The 22416-nt window shown below is 39.9% G+C and overlaps 1 protein-coding gene across 25 annotated transcripts in view; it reads right to left on the bottom strand.

Annotated features, from left to right (window-relative positions):
• map7d3 (MAP7 domain containing 3) overlaps positions 1-22416 on the bottom strand; it is a 27428-nt gene extending 5012 nt beyond the window's left edge. The window contains exons 1-13 of one of the 25 annotated variants that reach the window (XM_079480228.1): positions 22229-22296; positions 11850-11951; positions 11275-11355; positions 11012-11175; positions 9116-9224; positions 8737-8832; positions 7892-7993; positions 6552-6647; positions 6089-6184; positions 4483-4608; positions 2509-2642; positions 520-653; positions 121-371 (exon numbers count right to left, since the gene is read on the bottom strand). In XM_079480228.1, the coding sequence (XP_079336354.1) occupies positions 121-371; positions 520-653; positions 2509-2642; positions 4483-4608; positions 6089-6184; positions 6552-6647; positions 7892-7993; positions 8737-8832; positions 9116-9224; positions 11012-11175; positions 11275-11355; positions 11850-11951; positions 22229-22274 (1537 nt within the window). In that variant the 5' untranslated portion in view covers positions 22275-22296. Of the gene's footprint in view, positions 1-120; positions 372-519; positions 654-2508; positions 2643-4482; positions 4609-6088; positions 6185-6551; positions 6648-7891; positions 7994-8736; positions 8833-9115; positions 9225-11011; positions 11176-11274; positions 11356-11849; positions 11952-22228 lie in introns of all 25 variants that reach the window. The other 24 variants (XM_079480246.1, XM_079480239.1, XM_079480247.1 and 21 more) reach the window with 24 other exon arrangements.

Raw genomic sequence — 22416 nt, 5'->3', positions numbered from 1 at the left:
TGTAACCTTAAAAAACACCTTACAATGCTAGCACATCTAATGATCCCGTCACTGTAATATTCACCTATCTAATCTGTTTGCATACTGAATTGTGTTTTATTTGTCTTCTATCATTCTCACCATTCTCACCCTCTTTGGTCTTGGCTGTGGGCACTGGGCTAGGTGCTGTGGTTTCTGGAGACTGTGGGGTGACGGGCATCATGGGAGACGTATCCTTTGGCTTGGAGTCCCTCTTGCGAAGAGTAGGGGGGCCGGTGGGAGTGAGAGCAGGTTTTTGTATGGGTGGAGGTTTGGATGTGGCAGAAGGCTGAGGGGACGGAGGCCGCTGTTTCAAGCCACTGGGGGAAGGAGGGCGAGACCGTGGACTCTGCCTGAGCCAGACAAATGTAGAAATAAAAGAAGGTGAAGACAACAAGGTTTCACACAATTGTGCTAGATGTGAGTATCACCTTGTTACAGTATCAACTCCAGTGATCAGTTTAGAGTGAAACCACTGGAGGGTAAAAGAGTGGTTCTTACTTGGCTGCTCCAGGTGAGGGCGCTCTTGGGATGGTGTTAGCAGGCGGGGCAGGAGAGGGGGATCGATGACGCCTGGAAGGTGAGGCAGGGCGTTTTCCTACTGGTGATGTGTAACGCTTCTCCTTAACTTTCTGCTTAAAAAAATGGATATGAGAACAGGGAGTGAGTGACTATCAACGAAGTCAGTGGCCTTCTTTGCAATGGAGCAGTTATATAAGACGAAAGTCATATATACTGTGTTTGAATAAGAGAAGACATATTTCTTCCAAATCTCATGCTAAAATCCAAATTAGACAACCTCTCTTCAAACAACAGTTACACCTAAGATCATCTGTACCATAACCTTTGTTTCTTAAGCTCAAACTGTGCTAAATTTAAGATTTTTAATCATTTTTAACTAATAGCAGTGGCACATCTGGTTCATATTTATTATCTTTGCTTAGGGCTGTGCCATTAATAGAAAATTAAATCGAAATCGTCCATTTTGGCCAAAAACTAAAATATTTTTGTTTACAAAAACAAAATAATCGAAAGTAAACAATTATTGAGCCGCATTCCATTTAGCAAGGATCCTCTCTTTGCTTGTAGTATAAATCCACAGCGCACACCTTTCCTTTACAGTGGTTCAGCAGTGCTGTTTCTTTACACTTATGTTTCAGTTAAATTCAGAGTTTAAAAGCCAAGTTCTTTTTATTTTCTATGTTCAAAATATCTCAATATTAGCCAAAATAGCAGCCATATCTGTGCTATAACCTCATAAGCAAACCATTAAACAAATGAGTGAATTACCACACCAAAAACTGTGCAGACAGCTGTCATTCAAAGCTTGCAACTTCTGAACAAGCTTCTATCTACCAATAGAAGTGAAGTACTATCATGTCCGGTTAACATATTTTACCATATTTAAATTCCCTCCACTCTCGATTCACTGGAGGACCCTGTCGATTTTACTCTCAAATCAGCACAGGAAATGTCAAATGACACAGCAGATTCGACAGCAGGTGCTTACTATGTAGTGATCATTATTTAACCCTAAGCAAAGCAGCGTCTGTGTCACCATTGCATCTGCAGTTGAATTGCTGTCAATAACAAGACCATGGCCCCGGTAAACCTATTTTTATCAACTGTTCACATGCTCACAGTGTCAACAGGACAAAAAAATTAAACACAGGACAGACAAAGTAAGGTTAAGCCTATCCACCCCAACTCTGATTCCAAAGATCTGATACGAAGTGCTGTAGGGTCACTGGAGAAGGAACAGGAAGATAATCAGAGGGAAATATGTCAGTATGAATTTACATTTGTCCAGTGACATGATCTTTGCATTCTCTCTGGGCAACACGCACAACAAGCTCATCCAGCGTTCATTTTATGAAGGACATAACTACAAATGAACTGCATGTCAAATTGAATCACTAAACTTCGAAATCACACGGTCACATGTAGTTTGTATCGCACCACTTTAGTGTTCTGCTCTCCTCCACTTCACAAAATCAAAACAGCGGAGTGAAGCTTTGTGAATGTTTAAGATTGGACCGGCACTCGTCTACAACAGGACTCCAAGCTTGCAAAGCATCAGCCAAGCTTTCATAATTGCATCCAATTCTTTCTCAAGCATGAAGGGTTTAGTGTTTGGACAAACTTTGACTGATGTAACCTAGTTCCTCTGCCTCTCTGCTTAAGCTGGGATCAGATAATGTTATACAGAACAGAGGCCAGCGAATAATATCAGGGATAAATCCAAACTGATGTTTGAATGAACACACAGAGTACATATCTTATCCACTAAGGAAGACAGATAACAGGTAGATATGTTAGGCTTATCCTAGTTTCGAGATCAATATGAACCCTCATGCACATCAAATTACTTACACTTCACTGAACATGCACACCTATCACTGGCCTGTTGTCTGCGGATACCTACTCTGATAGGGAGGGCATTTGATTTTTCTGTTCCATTAAAGTGAACATCATACAACATCTGCTCACCTCTGTCATGCCGGAGATAGCATCCGCAGACGCCGATGTGGTTGGCGTCTTCCGATCACTGCTGCGACTGCGCAGGGGTCGGGCCGGGGGATGCAACGGGCTGGCAGACGCTGAACGAGGACACAGGTGAGACTCTGATAAAGGACACAGTCAGTGGGGCGCAGCCAGGAAACAGCAGGGAAGAGACGTCACAAGCAGTTGAGTGGGTGAGCAAAGCAAAGCAGAGACGGAGAAATATAGATACAGAGATATATAGAGAAACAGAGGAAGAAAGAAGAAAATGGGGATGATAAAAGCAAAAAAAATGCTGCAGGTTAGACTAGTCTCGTTTGGGAACTCTTGCTAAAAAGTACTGTTTGGAGGACTGGGTTTAATGGATGGGTGTGAGACAGAGACAGGGGATATACAGGTTCCTGGACGGACAACACACTTGTCACCAAAACATTTTACAAAATCAAACTTTTGGCTGCACCCAGCAAGCACCTTAGCCTGCAGTTAATGTCAGCTTAACAACAGCAAACTAAGCCATATTGAAACACACGTTTTCCCCTCACATCCACAGAGCACATCAAACAACAGAATGTTAATGATAAGACAGAGTTTATGAACCACTTAACCGATCGTGGGATACCAGCATCAACAAAAAGCAAACCAAGAAGCTGACTACAATCCCAGACTCCCATCAATCAGGATCTGGATGATAAAATCCCATTCATTTTTTTCAGGGACAAATAAATGTTTTTATTGTAACCAATAAAATCATTTGTCTTGCTTAAGATCAAAATTTGTAGTAGTTCATGCGATTCATTTCACGTGGTTTTTTAATCTCATTAAAAATGAATGAGAAAATCCATCCAGAACCAAGGCTTTGAAGACTGATCATCTCAAACAATAGATTAGATTGATTGACAGATGTCTAGTATGTGGAGGTGATGTGGGGTGAACAGGGAGAGTGATGACAGTGGGATTCCTGTGCTAATCTTACCCACCATAATTAACCCTGACTATATTAACCTATAAATGTAATTGATCCACAAGCTGCTGATTCATCCCTCCCACAATACTTAAGGCCATTGCACATGCAGTCCGAAATTTGCGTCCAAAATTTCTGCACTTTAAAAAATATTAATACGACCTCACGTTGTGTCAATTACATTTACACTGCCTCTGATATTTGCATCCGTCATAAAAAAACTCAGACTGGGTTCGATTTTCTGAATTTATCGCCTCCGTAGCAAGCATTTTAACAATTCAGAGACACCGTATATACGATCACCAAATACGAAAAAACGTATACGAAAATTTGGGACTATATGTGCAAAAACCCTGTCAATCGACCAACAGGCATACATTTTGTTTAGGAACTGAATTTGATATAAAGTTGTTTATGGTGATGCTGCTAGTGTGTGGTCTGAAGGGACCAGGCTCCGTGTTGATCAGCTGGGGATTGAAGTAGCAACAGCAGAATGCAGATTCACTCATTCCCTCTAACGCACAGAACCATTCAGTTAATCAGCTTACAAAAGATCTCCCAGCAGAGCAGTGAACACCTAGCCAATATTTATGTGTGTGTGTGTGTATGTGCGTGTATGACAGAGCACGTACTAGTGATGCACCAAATAAAAACACTGGGCCCAAACAGAAACATTTAAATTAAAAACTCCTAATTTTACTAATGTGATAAAGTTGATGTGTGATATGGACAGCCACGTTTTTTTACAATGTGCATAAACATATCAAATGCAAACATGCAATTTTGCTTTTGTTAAACTGTAACATTTATGGCATTTATTGGTATACAAAATATTTTAGTGTGTAAGACATTGGTGCACCCCTAGAAAAGACTGCTCAACTGTGCATATACACTACGCATGACCAAATACAAACTGCCAATCATGCACCCCTGCATACCGCCTTATATCTACACACAAGTGGAGGGCTTCGGCACGGGCTGGGTCTCCTCTATAGGGTTACCTTGGGCGTCGGTTCCGTCGGCGGACAGGGCCGCGGCACTCTTGCTTCTAGCTAGCGAGGCCTGGGTGGGTGTAAGCAGGCGAATGAGGACAGCGCTGTCCACGGGGGCGGCCAATGAGCGCCGAGCTACAGACGCGGTGCCACACACGGAAACAGAGCAGACAAAAGGAAAAGGAGACGGAGAGGTTGAGAAATAAACACAGGGGAGGAAAGAAGGAATGACACCATTGTGATTTCAAATGCAAGAACACAAAAACAGAGGAGAAAAGTGATTGTGCTTCAAATGTAAACAGCTGATGTAAATCAAGGTGAGACTCTTAATGCTGGAGAGACAAAAAGAATATTAGTGAGGAAGTGCTCAGGACCAGGGCTTGTTGGAGTGGAGATGAAAACAACACGGGAAACAAAAAGCCAAAACTATAAAGTAACAAAGTGAGTTTTTAGACTCACCAGACTGAAGTCAAATGTTTGCTATCTGATATATTTATAATAAACTGAGTTGGCCTTTTAAATACATTAATGTAAATATTTCGATAGTAAAGATTTTAAAATATTTGATTCCAGTCTGGCGGTCTGTGCTACAGTTTTACAGAATGCAATTTGGTAAAAAACTGATGATGATCATTCAGTTGGCATACTGCAAAACTGTGGTAGAACATGCTTAAGTCTCATGTATAAAAAGCTCAGTTACAAACCCACACTAGAAAAACAGAAAATGAAGATGAAAACACTTAATGTCTCTTTTGAATGATTTGTTTCCTTTACATCCTTGGCACTATATGGATGTAGATCACATTTGCAAGTTGTTGTGAAGTGGGGCGAGGTTGTTATTAAGAGCTTCTGATGGTGGTGAGCTTTGTAATGAAGAACTGCTTTTAGCAGCGTGACCAAAGGAAATGATGATATCTAAACCAGAGTGCACTACAGAATGGCCCATCACCAGGTCAGCAGGCCCTTTAAATAGATTTTCAATGGTTAGGAGTCTAAAGTTGTCCTGCATCCATTTTGGTGCTAGGAATAAATATGGCACAAGAGCTCAGATCACTTCAAAACCAGGCAATACTGTGTGTCTGCAGAACAAGTCAAAACAAACAAAAGCACACACACATGGTCACGGCACCAGGGGCCAAAAACTTTTGCTAATGTCATATGGGTAAAGAAAAAAGCTCAGTGTTCCACACAAACAAAAAGACACTGTATTACGATAAAGAGCTCATTTCTGAGGAGCAGGTCAGCGAGAGTAAACTCCCTGACGGAACAAAGCAGCAATAAGACAAATTAGCAGCTCAAACAGCGACACATGAGAATGTGTCCTTTTCAAAAAAAGCAATCACATCAGCAGACTGTTACACTTCTGAAAGCATGAACATTTGATGCAGTGTGAGTAAAGCAATAAGGCAGACAAAGAATACAGAGAAAAAGAACACAGATCAACCTCATTAAACCCCATGCCCCTCCCACCCCACATGTCCACAAGTTTTGTTGGTGGAGTTTTGCCAGTAATGGAACAAACATGAGCAGGAAAGGTCGGTGAGGCGTACGCATTATGCGCTTATTAGTAAACGGCGCACAAACACGTGAAATGACCCAGTCGGGACGTATGCACCTGATTCGTTGGCTGTGGTTTTCTCTGGTTTGGTGGTGGGCTGTGTTTTAGCCCCTACTCGAGAAAGGGAGTTGCTTCGCTTCTTCAGGATTGGGCCTACAGACAGTGGACAGGGCAGTGTTATACAGTATATTAAATAAAAAACAGGGCTGCATCTGTCTCGTAGTATGCACGTGCCATATTACAATACAGTGCAGTAAAAGAGTGCATGGATATTTTGAGAACAATGTGGCTTGTCTCTGTTTTACAATTATGATAGTATTTATTCTAGGTCTCTGTTGAATTACAACAGGAACACAAAAGGCATGTGTAAGCTTTCCGTCTTAGCCTAGTAAATTATTATATTTTCACAAATACAGGACTTTAACTGCTCATATCCTTTATGATATAGATTATAATATGTCGATTCTCAGGAATATTTTAATGGCGGAACAGCAATTGAGGAGGTTTGGGAGTTGGGCACCTGTCTTTTCCACCTTAGGCTGCTTATGGACTTCTTTAAGGGCTTGAGGGGCATTGCTAGGCAACCGGTTGAGAGATGAACTTCTCCGCTTTGCACCTGAGGGACAAAAGAAAGCTGAGCACCTGAATCAAGCATGATAGTTACACTCGATAGACCGAAAAGAATAAACCATCCGCCGGAAGAGATCTGAAACCAAGGACATGAAGGCGTTACCCCAACACAAACAGTCATGGCCGACTGCTGCTGAAAAGGAAACTGTGTGGGGGAAACGGCAAGTCTGCAAGAAACACACGCTGCAGAGAAGGCACAGACACTTACAGCCTATTCAAATCAACACAATGCTGAGATTGCACTCGCGTATAGGGCTGTCAACTTTAGTCGTTTAGTCGACTAATCGGTCGATGCCGTCTTGGTCGACTGACATTCTCATTGGTCGACCAGTTGCCTATTTTTTTTAGCCTATGTTTCATCCCCAACTTTAAATACTTTAATTTCGGCTATTTTGTAACAGCGCCACAGTTTAGTGCACCACAGAGCTCCTCACTTTGCAGTTAAAAAAATCACTTAATTTTCAAAGAATTGTATTATTATTATAGTTTTATGTATTATTGATGTCTTTTCGTTGTTGTTTTATAAATGTTTGTGGAGGGGGCGTGGTTAAGCGGAGTCGGCAGCGAAAGGGTGAGGTAAGCGGTGTGTAAGTAGGTCAATTTCACATTGTAAACACCTGTGTCCCGTTTCAGTAATTGGTGGGGAGACGGTTAAAAACCTGCCAGACAGACGAGGAGGTGAGAGAGACCGGCTGGGAAGCCCGAGAGGAAACCGAAACCGAAACCGAAACTGAAACGGAAACTGAAACCTCTCCTGCGAGACGACGTCGAGCAGCGTGTTTAAAACGAGTCATTATTTTGAATTATTGTTTGTTAAGAGCGCAGTGGCGCCAACCAAGGAATTTATAAATAAATCGTGAGGTGCTTCCCAGCCTACGCCGACCCTGTCTCCTTTCTTCCTTCCCTTCCAACGAACTGTATTACAATGTTCTATGACGATTGTTTAATAAATGTTCAATCAAAATGCAAAACATCGCGTCTTTTTTTTTTTTTTTTAGTCGACTGATCGCTGCGCAGGACAGGACTTTGGTCGACTAAGCATTTCTTTGGTTGACTACAGCCCTACTCGCGTAACATTAGGAATGGAGATAACACGGAGATACATCTGTGTGAGACATGACTTGTGATTAGATGTCATTAAAAAGTGTGTGGATGTGTCTGATTTAACAATATTTGGGATTGAAGTGACTGGATAAAAGAAAGGCAGGAGAGGGCAAGGTGGACACTTACTTTTATCGGGAGAGTTAAGGAGGGTGGCAGAGGATGAGGAGAGACGCTTGTTGATGACTGAGTCAGTCTGTTTCAGGTTCATAGTGGAGGTAGAGCGCTTGTCTACAGGGGAGGGCAACACATACACACACAGACAGACAGGGAGTGGAATTAGTGTTATATGGACAAGACGGGGGTTTCTAGATGCTAAGCAGTTGTTAATTCCAATACAAGCTGGTTTATCTACATTTTAGAGAATGAGCAGCTTAGCGTAATAAACATGTTTATGTTTAAAAATAAATAATATGCTGAACATCAAAAGCTACTATGAAGCAAAGAATTGGACTGCTATATGTGTCTGTTATAGGAAACTATTTCTTATGCTAAAAAACAAGTTTGCAACATGCACCCCATAAATGTTGCATAAGCGGGAGTATTGTCAACAACACAACAAATGTTACCCTGTGAAATGTTAATTACAAAGGGATACGTCATCAATATTGTGTAAGAACTATTCTAACTAGCAGACCATAGGGAACCCAGTCAAGAAAGACAGACAATAGTTAGTAAACATTCAAAAACAGCCATAACATTTGGAAGAGAATCAATTAAATCCAAACACATAGTGACAGTCAACCATCAGCCAAATCGACATGCATTTCAGTGCAAGTACTTCAAAGAGAACAGTCCTGTAAGACTTTTAAGTGCAAGTGAAAAAAACTCTTATTATAAACAGGTCAATGTGAAACAGCCTGTAAAGCCCCAGAAGGTTTGTGGCACCAGTCAGATTAGTATGTGTTCGATTGACGGGTGAGTGGACAGTTTGTGTCAAGTCACGCTGTGGGCAGGCAAGCGGTATAAACCACCTTGTGACGTCTGACTCCTGGGCGGCTTGAAGACTGGAGAGGCAGGGGAGATTACTATAGCAACCGGGGAAGAGGCGGAGCAGCAGTCAGTCTGTCCTGTGGGAGGGGCAGGGAAAACGGGTCGCTATCGGAAACAGACTCTCTCTCGCTCTCTTTCAACATAAGAGCGAGTAAGGGTGTGAGAATGGTGGAAAAACCAAAATTGCCAATCTGCGATTTCAATCCTTGAGGAGTTTTACAAGTCATACCTTTACACATGGGTAGCCCATGTACTTTGGCAATTAGTGAATCAATGCTGTTCATTTTGTTTGAAAGAAATGCTGTTGAATGCAACAAATGGGTGCTGCCCATGTCTGGCTTTTAGAACAGACACCCATACCGTTTTTGTTTTCTGAATCCGAGAGTCCACCCCAGGACCACCTCTTCTGTCTTTGCTCTACTCGCTGGCTACGCTCCAGTGTGCGTCTCATCACAGCCTGATAGTGTTCCTGCACATACACACACACAGATGCTTTGTTAGACAAATAGAGCATTTTACATCCTTTGATCTGTGTGGCAGTGGAACACAGTGAAGGTTAAGGTTAGTGTGGTCTTAAACAATAAAACAAACAGTGTATGATTCCAGGCTCTTTTCCATGTCAGATACAGAGCAGGTTACACAAGACACATGCTGTGCAACAAGAATTTTTTTTCTGAATTATTTATCCACATAATAATGTCAATGACGCTTTTGAAACATTGAGACATTTACGCTGTCACACTCCTCTTATTGGAATGTTAACACAAATCATTTGTCACTAAATGTTGTTATTTTTCAATTAGGGTGTGGCCATGTAGGAAAAGAAAAACGCTCAGGTTTTGGAAAAGAGCTGTGCTGTCAAGTGTATACTAACAAGCATGACAAGTCTAATGCCTAAAAGCATTTCTAGATTTAATTTCAATTCGGTTTCAATTGTGTTTTTGTATACAGTGAAGGAAATAATTATTTGATCCTCTGCTCATTTTGCAAGTTTGTCTGCTTACAAAGAAATGAAGCGTGTATCCTTTTTAAGGTAGGTTTATTTTAACTTAAACTGGATATTAAAGAAAAGATTTATGTAAAGGTTATAAATTGATTTGCATTTCAGTCAGTGAAATAAGTATTAGATACCCTAACAACCAGCAAGAATTCTGGCTCCACAGATTGGTTATGTGCCTATATAGACCACAGATTAGTCCTGTCACTTTAAGAAAGTACACCTAAATCCGCTTGTTATGTATATAAAAGATACCTGACAACATAATCTGTATTTTCCATTTCAACCTTTCCATCACCATGGTCAAAACCAAATAGGTTTCAAAGGATGTCAGGGACAAGATTGTAGACCTGCACAAACCTTGAATAGGCTACAGACAGAAGCTTGGTGAGAATGAGACAATTGTTGGTGCGATTATTTGGAAATAGAAGAAATGCAAAATAACTATCAATTGTCCTTGGTCTAGAGCTCCCTGCAAGATTTCCCCAATGGGGTAAAGATGATCATGAGAAAGGTTAAAGATCAGCCCAGAACTACACGGAAGAAGCTTGTTAATGATTTCAAGACAGTTGGGACCACAGTTAGCAAGCAAACCATTGGTAACACGCTATTCCACAATAGACTGAAGATGGGTCGTGGATGCACCTTTAACATGACAAAGACCCAAAACATATTGCCAAGACAACCAGGAAGAGGCTTAAGTAAAAGCACATTAAATGTCCTAGCCAGTCTCTAGACACTAGCCCTATAGACAATCTGTAAAGGAGGCTAAAACTCACATTTGCTGAGACACAGCCAAGAAACTTTAAAGATTTACAGAGGAGTGGCAAAAATTTCTCCTGATACATGTGCAAACCCGGTGACCAACTATCAGAAATGTCTGACCTCTGTGCTTGCCAACAAGGGTTTCTCCTCAAAGTGCAAAGTTATGTTTTGCTCGGGGAACAAATACTTATTTCACTGACTGAAATACAAAACAATAAAAAAAATGTGTGATATTCTCTTATAGACCTTTAATTTCTTTGTAAGGAGGCAAACAAGATCAAATCATTATTTCCCACACTGTACACAGTTATACATACAGTATAATAGAACAAGCAGTGAAAAGTAGGTTTGGTCTAGTAAGCTAAACAAAAAACAGAACCTTTTAGCCTGATCATTACACACTTTGTGCATGGGATCATGAAAAAGTCTTATGGCATTTCATTATTGCAGGAAGGTTAAAGTACATTCTGCTGTGTTAGGTCACAACATTTTACCTTTTCTTCCTCTAATTTCAGTTTCCTCTTCTCCTCCACCGCCACTCTCCTCTGTTCTTCCTTTCTCCGCTGCTCATCCAGCTTCTTCTGTTTCTCTTCCATCTGTCGCTCCACCTGTAGCCGGGCCTTGCGCTCTCGCTCCAGGATCTGGGAGTCGCGCAATGCTGAACAAGTTACACAAGATGTGTTTAAGCAAGTGTGTGTTTATTACTACAATATGTGTGTATATAAGAAAATAACTGTGTTTGTGAAGTCCTTTTTACCTTGTTGCTTCTCCTGCTCTTCTCTTCTCTCTTTGGCCACTCTAATTTTGTCGTCTATTCTGATGGCTGCCCCATCAATGACTGACAACACACAAACACAGTATTACGTCACACCACTAGTGTATCAAGTGAAATGTGAACACTTCCTGTGCCACAAAAAGGCTCTTGGCCGATTGCGCCAGTATTTGATACACTAATAATCCTCTTGCATGGTTTTACAGGAGGATCAGGTCACAGTGATAATGCCATGATCCCAGTACACCTGATATTGACCTTACTTAGAGCAGAGGTGGTCATGTGACAACATACTTTTCACAAAAACAGATGATTGGAATATTCCAGAAATAATCCACTAGAAGGATTGCTTTAGAGCAAAGGAGAAAAACATTAAATTTATTAGAAAATTTGATAACTTAAAGTATGCATTGTCACATGTAAGTGGCATTTCACCTTTTTTAATCCTATATTTACAAAAGAATGCCTGAATACTAATGAGACAAAACTTTCTTTATGATTTCATGCGTACTAGCAGAATAAGAGAAACAGGCAATTGGTCACACAAAGACCATTGTTACCTGGCCTTGTCTGGCTCTTTGTTGTGTTGGCTGGAGCTGTAGGCGTTGGGCTGTTCCCTGCCTGGCTGCGCCGTTCCTCTGCTTGCGCCTGCGCAGCCGCAGCTGAAAATGCCACAAAACAAAATGCACAAAGATTAATAAGAAGCAGCACAACAGCAGTAAAAATAGAAAATGGCAGAACCATGTCTAGTGCATAATACATTTTAAAGAGACCTGAAGTATGAATGCTTGATTCTTTGATCCTATGGATTAAATAGGGCTGGACAATAAATTAGATAACGATATCTACCGCAATAGAATTAATTCTGATGACAGTGATATGGTTTTAAACACATTTTCGATATTTTAATATACATAACACGTCCCGGACAGGGCTCTGGCTCTGCTCAGTGACAGCGGCTATTGCTGTTAAGGAGCTGTAATCCCTCATGCCCCAGTATAAATCTAAAGTTTAAATTTAACATTGATAATTTTTGTCCTTGCATTCATTTAAAAACAGATCTGAAATTTACGAATTCTTGTAAAAGCGACGCAGCCGGACATCAACCGTATGCGCACAAAAATCCATGTCTGTGTTTAATTTTTGAAGCAACCAGGTGCGCAACACCTATTACTTGATTAAAGATTAAGTGCCACAGATTAACTCAAACAGAATAAAAATTGTTAATTTTACTTTGGGATTAAACGTGAAACCTGATCGCGAAAAAATTTGGATCGCGGGGAATGGGACCTTTAAATGGTTCTTGAGGTCAACTTGCAGGAGAGCAAGCAGGACACACCAAAGGATAGCTGTGACCTTAAGCTTCAATTTATTGTATACAATTTTGTGTAGTTTTCCGAGTGTCACAGAAATTGTTAACCACAAGAAATATCAGAAATGGTTAAGAGGGATAATATGATCAGAACAGGGACATCTTTAGAAATATTAGTGAGCATTTTTACCGTGTATTGTGAGAATTTTATATAGAGCATTCATAATAAAAGCTCAACGGCACAAAATACAGAGATAATGATCATGAAAACCTAGCCCAGAACATTCAGAACCTTGGACAGGGCAAAAGGTTTATTCTCCAACCTGACAATGATCCTAAGCACACAGGTAAAATATTGCAAGAGTGGTTTATGAATAGGTATTAAGATTATTAAGGTATTACAACTCCAATGAATATTGCTGATAAATCCAGTCTTTAATTTAATCTAATTGAAATTAGACACACTGATAGGTACGCCACCTTACTTGCGTATACATTCAGTCTTAGTCAAATCATCCCACAAACTGAGTTTATATAGAGTGTGTGTTGTGAACATGATGAAAAGTGTCCTTAATACACAATAAAATTATCATTAGAACATAGTAAGACAAGCGTTTTGCTTTTACACTATAAACAATAAAATATATACTTTTTCATACAAAATGACATGCACGTTTTCTGTTGGTTCAAATGAATTCAGTACTAATTTGGACTGGTGTATTCAGAGTTTACGCAGTCTCTTTATTTAGCCCTTAAAGCTATTTCTTTATAGCTTATTTTTAAATGATGAGCAAAACCAAACCAAGTCTTTTGCAGTTAAATGCATAGACAGGTTACTACTTGTCTTTTAAAACCATTTTAAACATTTACACACATTTACATTTCTGTACAAATGTAAAAGCATTTAAAACTGCTCCACAGAATTCTGCAGATTCCGTATGACCCTGGTATTAAGTAACGTCATATCCCTCTGAAATGAAAATAAAACAGCACATTGAAATTTCTGTGAGATTAGGTCAAATAATTTATCAGTAATACAGCTTTTTTGGGGGGAAAATGTCAATAATTGTTTTGCAGGGTGATTAAAGGCGTGTCCCTAAATTGTCTGCTAGTGCTCTTAAAATATTCAGTCAGGGACAACTGTGCTACTAGTAAATTTGATTACGGAATTATATCTTATCGACCGAAATGAAGAAATATATTTCAATATCAATTTTGGCAATATAATTTTTCATTTACAATATTAGTTGGCAAGAGTGTTGGGCAAATATTACATGATATACAATGTTTGGGTCAAATAAACAATTCTGTTCTACTCGCACAACAAGGCCGGAGAAACGAGGAAGGAAGGATGTTGAGAAACTGTGATCAACATGTTCTTATGCTTTTTTAACAGTTTTTAACTCCACTGAGCATCTATGCAAAAGAGAGTAAGGATAAAAAAGGTTGTTTATGGAGGAAGCATGTGATGTCTTAAAAACCAAACCCTGCTGATAAACCATTAGCTGATAAGAGGGCAACACTTGGAACATTGTACTGGCTAAGAACACAAATCTCTCAAGCTGTAACTTCACTTTAAATCCTCTGATCTCTGACCATTACGAATGTGTTTTGTATCGTAAGCACTTCTCCTGGAGATCTTGTGGTCCTTTGTAGATCTGAGAGCTGTGCCCAGAGCCTGGCATGATCTGACCATAAAAAAACTCAAACACAGCACAAAAATATGATGGAAATACGGCTCCACAGGAAATCTGACAACAGTAAAACTGAGGGGGTTATCGGCTGGTGGAAACTTGCACCGCTCACTTTATGAGCTTAAACTTTTTAAAAGCTATCTAGTCAGCACAGATAGGTTACAAAAACATCAGTGAAAGCCTCGAAGATATAGCTCGCGCCTGACCCCCAGTTAACTTCCGGTTTGTGTTTGGCTAGTGTCTAATAATATAACTATTTATATTTTATTTAAGTTATATTAATATTAATTTGTATTTTTATTTTACTGTATAATAATTGTATTATGTTCATTTTATTAAATAAAGAATTTGTTAAATGTGTACATTGACATCTAGCGGTTGGTATTGGAGTCTAAATTCTAAATATTGGAGAGACAGGTTTAGCCAAGGAACGGTAACAAAGTCTTCTCGGTTTCTGTTGATTGTTATCAGAAATAATCTACAGGCACTATTGTTTGTGAATGTGTACCGGAAGTTCAGTTGGGGTCACAAAAGTGTGCATGCGCACTAACTAGAGGTCGACCGAAATGCGTTTTTAAAGAAAGATGCACGTGGAGAGAAAGACGGCTGAAAGCACAGCCTGTATATTTTCAACTTTTACAAAAGCGAAATATTTTGTAGATAATGAGTAAACACAAATAAAAGCAGACCAATCACAATTTCGAATCATGTATTAGTCTTATTTGTAACATGTATTAGTCTTACTGGAGTAACATTAGTTAAGTATTTCTCCGCAGTAATAAATAAGATTATGTACAAATGCCCATTCCGTCAACAAAAAAGACAGCATTAAATGAGCGTGAGATTATAAGAGACGTTTCAAGACTTTGATGAAAACATAAGAGCTTGTCTAAGACTATTTGAGATATCTTCTGCTGTGGTTTCTGTGTGAAAGTCTCATAGCAACTGTTGGCGAGAAATACTCAAGGCTGGGAGCAGACTGCACAATCATCAGATGGCAGGACATAACCTGCACCACAGTCAGAGCACTTGAATGATGCCTTAATCCGCTACATGTTCAGAGGCAATAACCGCAGGCATCGTGCCCACACTATAAGCCAGATTTGTTGCACTTTTCGGTCTGTTATTACAACACAGCACATTGTTCTGGAGAGAATAAACCTCTCAAACAGAAACTTCAGTCTAAACCCATTGGTTTCCACTCATTATGTGATCAAAACTAAGTGAACCGTTTTAGAAATTGTGATGAATTGTGAAATAGCCTGAGCTTCTACTTCAACTAATAAAATGCCCAAAACAGCAAGCTGGGTAATTCCTGCTGAAGTGAAAGTAGCATCCAAATACACAACTGCACCAGATGCTTCATTACAGTAGGTTTAAATTTAATGAATTTAGCATCTCTTTACTGGCTGAAATGGCTCAGGGTGACCAATGAGGAGGAGAGATCCATTTGAAGAGCGCTCAGGCCATAGTCCATCCAACCCGCTGAATATGCAAACATCATCTGAGTCATACTCTGAACCTCACACTGTGGGCTCTACAACACGTGGTATGCAAATGAACACTGGCTCCACAATGGAGACATTATCTAGAACAAAGATCGTGCCTTACCAAAGCGAATACAATCGTGATATAAAGACCACGAACGTCAGCTCATGCTGGTCTCAAAATGTTCCTCAGTGCAGCTCTGTCGGATGATTATCGATGTCGATAATAAGCATCTGTTGGAAAACGCCACTCTCTGGCCTAGATCAATATAACCCGCCCACCGCCCATCTGATTTGCTGGAAGTCACAAGTCCGGCCAATCAACGCGGAAGGCTGCAGACACTGAAAGGATTGAGCTCTGTCATTGAAAGCTGCTTCAATGCTCGCGCATAAGTTGAGGGAATAGGCACATCATTTTAAGGCATGCCTATTCACAAATATAGCCATTTGAAAGCATAAAGTACTCCCGTGTAGCGCTGGGTATCGATTCTGATATTCCGATTCGAGTCAGTGATTATAGATTTAATACAAATCCTACAGATATTTCTAAAAAAATATGAATGTAAAAAAAAAGTATTCACAGCTTTTGAGAATCCGTCTTGAATCGACCGCATTTTAAAAATGATTCATAACATTGTTTTTGCCCATCCCTACTTGTGTGCTCTAAACATATAGTTTTAGTCAGTGCACTCAGGCAATGCATGCACGGGACACAGCCACCTCTCAAACTGCTCGCAACAAGTGTCAGATTGAGTTACCTGCAAGATTCTTCGTCAAAAATGCTGATTATATTGTGCATATGGCGATGTCACGCTGCACATGCGAGGCGGATCTTTAGACAGTCCTAAACAAAGAAGAGAGGTTTCCTTTCCCCTTTAAAAGATCATCACACTGAGGATAAACAGTTTCATTGTCAAAAGAGCGACTGCATCAAGTGGAGAGGTTTCTTACTGACGAATATTGCTGCTTTCTGTCATCATTTCAATCAAAATGTATTCATTTCTAAAGTGTTTCCAACAGAAGCGCTGTACTTTTTTAAAAAAGCTGGGCTTTCCCCCACCTGCTAAGTGCCTGTACTCTGCTCTACGTTTTTTTCCCACACTCAGCGTAACAATGCTCGGTGAGGCAGCATGGAATAAGTGCCTGTAAATCTCTGCAGAAAACTTCAGCCGATTTTTGCGCTGGTCATTGACATGGAGGCTAAACACGCACACAACACGGGCACATAAGCCAAGGTGTGACAGATTTTAATGAGCCTAAGAAAGAACAATGTGATATTCGAGAGGTTTAAAAAGAAACAAACTGCGGAGAAGGTCATTTATCTGTCTAATACTTAAAGATTGGATAGCAATCCTATTGCTCCTGTGAAAGTGTCATTATTAGAAACTAAAATCAACATGATAACATATTAACACAAGCCCTTTCGTTTTGCTTTAAACTCCAAATGTTTACTTTGCATAGAGTATATATAATAAATAAATATGGTCTGATGGTTCAAATAAATTCAGAGTACTAATTCTGGTGCATTCAGAGTACAGTGTTGTCCCGATACAGGAATGTTTTACTTCAATACGGTAACTTAAAAAAACGATATTCAAATATCATTTTCAATACCACGGGAGCAAAACTGCCACAACATTAAGGCGCTTTTATTTTTATTGAATGTTAAATTGAACAAGACTAGCCAATGCGGTATTTTTTTACATTATTTAATAACTGTTAATCTAATGTTAATTTTACTCATACATTTACTATTTTAAAATCAAACGTTGTATTTGTTAATACAGCGCTCCAGACTGCGACAAAAGTGGTCGCATTTGCAACCAAACATTTTCATTTGCTCCAAAGAAGCAGCAGCTCGTTTGAGAAGCACTAGCAGTGATTGTGGCAACTTTTGTTGCAGCTTGAGATGTTAAATAAAGAATATCAAATAATTTACAATACAAACACAACATGAGCGCATTACTATGATGCGCTGTTTGAGACGTTTAAAATTGTACGTTTAAACTTGCGTCTTCTTAGCATCAATCAATAACAAAGCTTCTCTTGCCTCTTTTTTAATAAGCTGCACCAAATTTGCAATTATTTGCATTAAGTATAGACAGGCAGAATTATAAGACTATTAATATTAACACACTTACACATACAGTTTTTCTATTTGTGGACCAACGTAAACACATACTATTCTGCAGAATTCTGCAGATTTTCCCCAAATTTTAGTCCAGCACTAACATGAAAAGTCTGCAGATTCCGTACGGTCTTGCTTATGAGGAAAATACTGTATGTGTGCAAAACCAAAAGTTATGTGGCTCTTAAAAATGGTGCATGTCCTGCATTTTTCCTCTCAATGGCTTTTGTCTGGAGCCCTGTCTAAACCAAGAAAACCAGTCTAGGTGTCAGCAAAAATGTTAGGTAAACTTTATTTAATTATATTGATTGTTCTCCTTCTTCAGATAGATATGCAGAGATAACTGTAATGCAGAGTTCACATTGCCCGATTTTCCAAGTCGTTGCATCACTCTTCTTTTCACACTGCATGACTATCTGGGTTAGCATTCAGTTGCTGGAGTGTCACGTTGAACGGTGGTTTGGCGACAGGAGATTACACACTGCATGACTTTACAATGGATCAGAATCGCAGACAATTTTCTGGTATGCAAACAACGTTTCACAACTAAACGCAATTGAGAAGTGATGCATGATATCAGCGTTCTCTGCTTGTCCAAAAAGTGCTAAAACTAACATGATGTGACGACGTCACAAATATGCTAATTAGATTGTGACGTCACCATCGGGTGAAACGCTGGATGTCTCTCTGATAATAGCAAGCAAAGGTAAGTATAAATATGCTATGTATTTCTATAATCATATATCCCCAAATATGTGGGAAATGCTCTGTTGGACAATTAAACTGTGCTGAAATAGTGGGATTATAACGACTAGTCCATTTAAGGAAATCTAATTACTAAAGGGTAAAAAAGTGGCACATACATTACTCCTTTATGTAAAAAAATTAAGATTCATCCAATAATCAGACATGACAAAATTACAAAAAGGTGTGGTCTAAGGACAAATTAACATGCACAGAAAACATATTAAAGTACCAAGGCTTCCTAGAAGGACACAATGCACTGTGCCACACAATGTAATTAAACGTCCGACTATCTGCTGTCAAAACCCAATTATCATATCACCTTTGGTCCTACCATTATTATGCCGTCTGTCACTTTCACAGACACAATCAAAAAGCCATTTTACTGCTATCGATATTTTCAACAAATGACTTATATACTTATATATATATTTTGTTGTATCATCCACTGTATTCTTACAACAGCTGTCCCTTTCAGATGACAAGATAAAGCAGTAAACAAAACCTCATTCACTCTGTCTAACAGAACACAAAGAGCAGTTATAAAAATACCAACACTACACTCTCTATGTCCTGCTATGCACGTCCAAGAAGAGCCAGGAGTCAGGGAGAGTCGGTCACCAGTGGGGTCCTGTTACGGTTTGCCTCACTCTCTGTGCTGCAGTAGCAGCCTGTTATTGAGACAACAGGAAGTGCTCAGGGACAGATGCCTGGGGAAGAACGAAGAACGTGTCTGCACTGTCCAATTATTCAGGATTCACAGCTGTGACTTCTTTTTCCCTCCATCTCCTTACGCAATTACAAACACAGACAATGCAGTTTGTGTACAGGATTAGTGAGGACACCTGGCCTATGTAAGCCTGGGCTATTTCAAGAGCCGAACGATGATGACAATTGTGGACAGTAGTTTATTCTTGCTTCCTGGAGGCTAATGATAGTGGATTTTGAGCAAGGGTACGCTCATAAATAAATTAGACACCTGTTGTAGCACCTGACCAAATGTCTTTACAATAGTTTTTTGTACATGTTACCTGTGACCTTGCACCTGTAGAGTTGATACAAATACATGTAATTTGCTTTAAAAATGTGCTTGCTATGCCGGTGTCTCTAAATGCTACAGACTGCTGTGTACCCCTGAGACCACCCAGAGAGGACCGGTATAAGAATGACACCCATAAATATTTCAGCCAGGAATGATGACTACTTTCTATAGACAAAGGCGCTTACTGTTATTTACTAAATATTTACTTTACTATAACAAATCAGCTCAATGTTATATCTAGGGATGCACCGATCTGATACTCTGGCACAGGGGTTGATACAGGACTTTTTTGCTGGATTGGATATTGGATGCATTAAGCGCATAATTTTGCTTCCACGATGCACATAACTGTGAATGATGTTGAAGAGCATGCATTCATTTATCATTCTGTGTCCAGGATGTGCACGAGCGCTTCAATGTGAACTAGCAATTGCTATACTCAACTGGTGGTACAGTCCACGGCTGTTCAACAGGTTACTGCATGCCGTCAAAGCACTGCCGCTTGAAACCATTCGTCTAGCCGTTAGCGCGTGTTTACATAGAGAAATGGTGGGAAAGTAGCGCTGCGGGATGGTATCACGCTGTCTTTATGAATAGCCGGGCGGTCACTGCAGCTCACATTACGCATACTTTGTGCAGTTATTAGCGTGTTTGTTCTGTACAGTATATTGTGAGGTCACACAGGTTAAATAGGGCATATGCGACTAAAATGGTCGCAATTTTGAGCCCAGCACTCCATCATGCCAATTGCGATAGGAAATTGTGTTCTTGAGAGACCAATCTGATCTCGTCACACCCCTATAATGTAGTGAAGTCATTCATATTTGAAAATTTTCTTGAAGGTAAAAATGCTATTCACCTCAATTAACTATTCACTTAAAAGATAAAATTGTATTGTGGAAAAACAGTGCTAGTATCTGATCAGGATCGGCCATTGCTCAGAATTCAGGAATCAGATCGGTAAAGCAAAAAGTGGTATCGGCGCAACCCAACCCCACTTATACCACATGACTCGAACTGTCTTATTATTTTAGGCTCTTCAATAATAGACTTAAAAGCAGCAAGGGAAGAGTTAATTTTCATAACATCTTTAGTTCAAGTCCGATTAGACCTCAAAACCAAAAATATGTGCACTTTTAGGACCACTTGACTCCCCCCATTATTATGCTTGTAGTTAGGTCAAGTTTGGCAGGAAATCTATGATGCACATCACTATAAAATATGATGTTTTCTAACCACACTGTGACCCGCAATAGGAATTTTATGAATTGAAATCAAACTGTACGCACATGAGCTTTTGAGTAAAGAAAAGCTAAAGTCGCTCATAAAAAGCAGACGTTTTTCAAGCATGTTTTCTTTTGTACACAACAAGGCTGTAAGTACTTTTAACATTTCATAAGACTAACCACAGGTACAATGCACGCTATTAGCAGCACACATACATGCATGCATGCAATGCATCAAAGGTGCAAATCATACCTCATTAGCAAGGGAGAAAAGCATGCAAAGCAACCAAACAAAGCATGTTTTCCTAAGAGGGAGGAACTAGTCAATAGAGTCAGACGTCTCAACAACGCTTCCTGCACTGACCAGTCGCAATAATGCTGATAGTGAGAAAACGACACATTATATAGAAAAATCTATGGGTACGAAGACTTTTTATGTACGTAGCTTACGAAGTCTAATTAAAGACATACGTGTAGACATCCAGTTTAGCATGTTATGACCAAGATGGCCAACAGCATCCGACAGACAGAAGCTCAAACGGAGGTCAGAAACTGCAATACGTCCACAAAATGGTCCAAAACAGTAGTTTGGTGTTGCGTGGACATGCACAACTCACGAAACGAAAGCGTTCATAGCTGCCTTTAAAGTTTATTTTAAAACATTTACTTACTAACTTGAAGTTGCCGAGAAATGGAGCTGTATGTTTTCAACACACTTAACGTTACTGGTCACGGGTCAGTCCATTAGTTTATATTAAGCTAAATTGTTTGCGTCTCACCAGAAAGGTGATGCATAGAACAAAACATAAGGGATAAATATATTAAAAATAGGCGAATTAAAGCAAGATTTCACGTTAAGCTAAATGATAACTCCGTATGCTCTGTGTCTGATGTAACTAAGTGTGCTCCGCTTAGACAGAGCGCCATTCAGAGAGGAGGAGATGATGTGTCCCTGTCAAAGCCGACATCACTTATCAAATCTGTCCAAAGTAAAAGGCAGCAAAACAAACATTTAAAACGTTTAAATTCAGTTCACATGTATACACAGGACTCCGCGTGAACGCGTACTAAATAAACATAAACTTGTTGACGGCGTCTGGATTAAGTTTAGCAGTTAGCTGGCCGTTATCTGTCCATCAGAGCCCGCTAACTCTTACCCACTCACCGCCTGAATGAAAGTAAACGAATTAAACACTCAATAGTTCAAACAACCTCCAAACAAGGCGGTATTACTCGCGAAAGTGCATATAACTCAGTTAAATCACAAGACCCTGCCAAAAGAAGCTGTAAATCAGCGAATTCTTACCCATTTGTGCCCGCAGCCCTTTTAGAGACGTTGCACCCTCCGCCATTTTTGCTGAGTTTTTCCTGCTGTTTGGCGCTGACACATCAGAGGCGCGCGAGGACGCAGAGGGCTGTACTGATGCTAACAGTGACATCTACCGTTCACAGCGGACAGTGCAGGGTGCTTGTGGAATGACACAGATTGTTGTC

The sequence above is a fragment of the Barbatula barbatula genome, assembly GCF_947034865.1.
Source record: "Barbatula barbatula genome assembly, chromosome: 18".
NCBI classification, from domain to species: Eukaryota; Metazoa; Chordata; class Actinopteri; order Cypriniformes; family Nemacheilidae; genus Barbatula; species Barbatula barbatula.
This window is presented reverse-complemented; position numbering and strand designations above follow the sequence as displayed.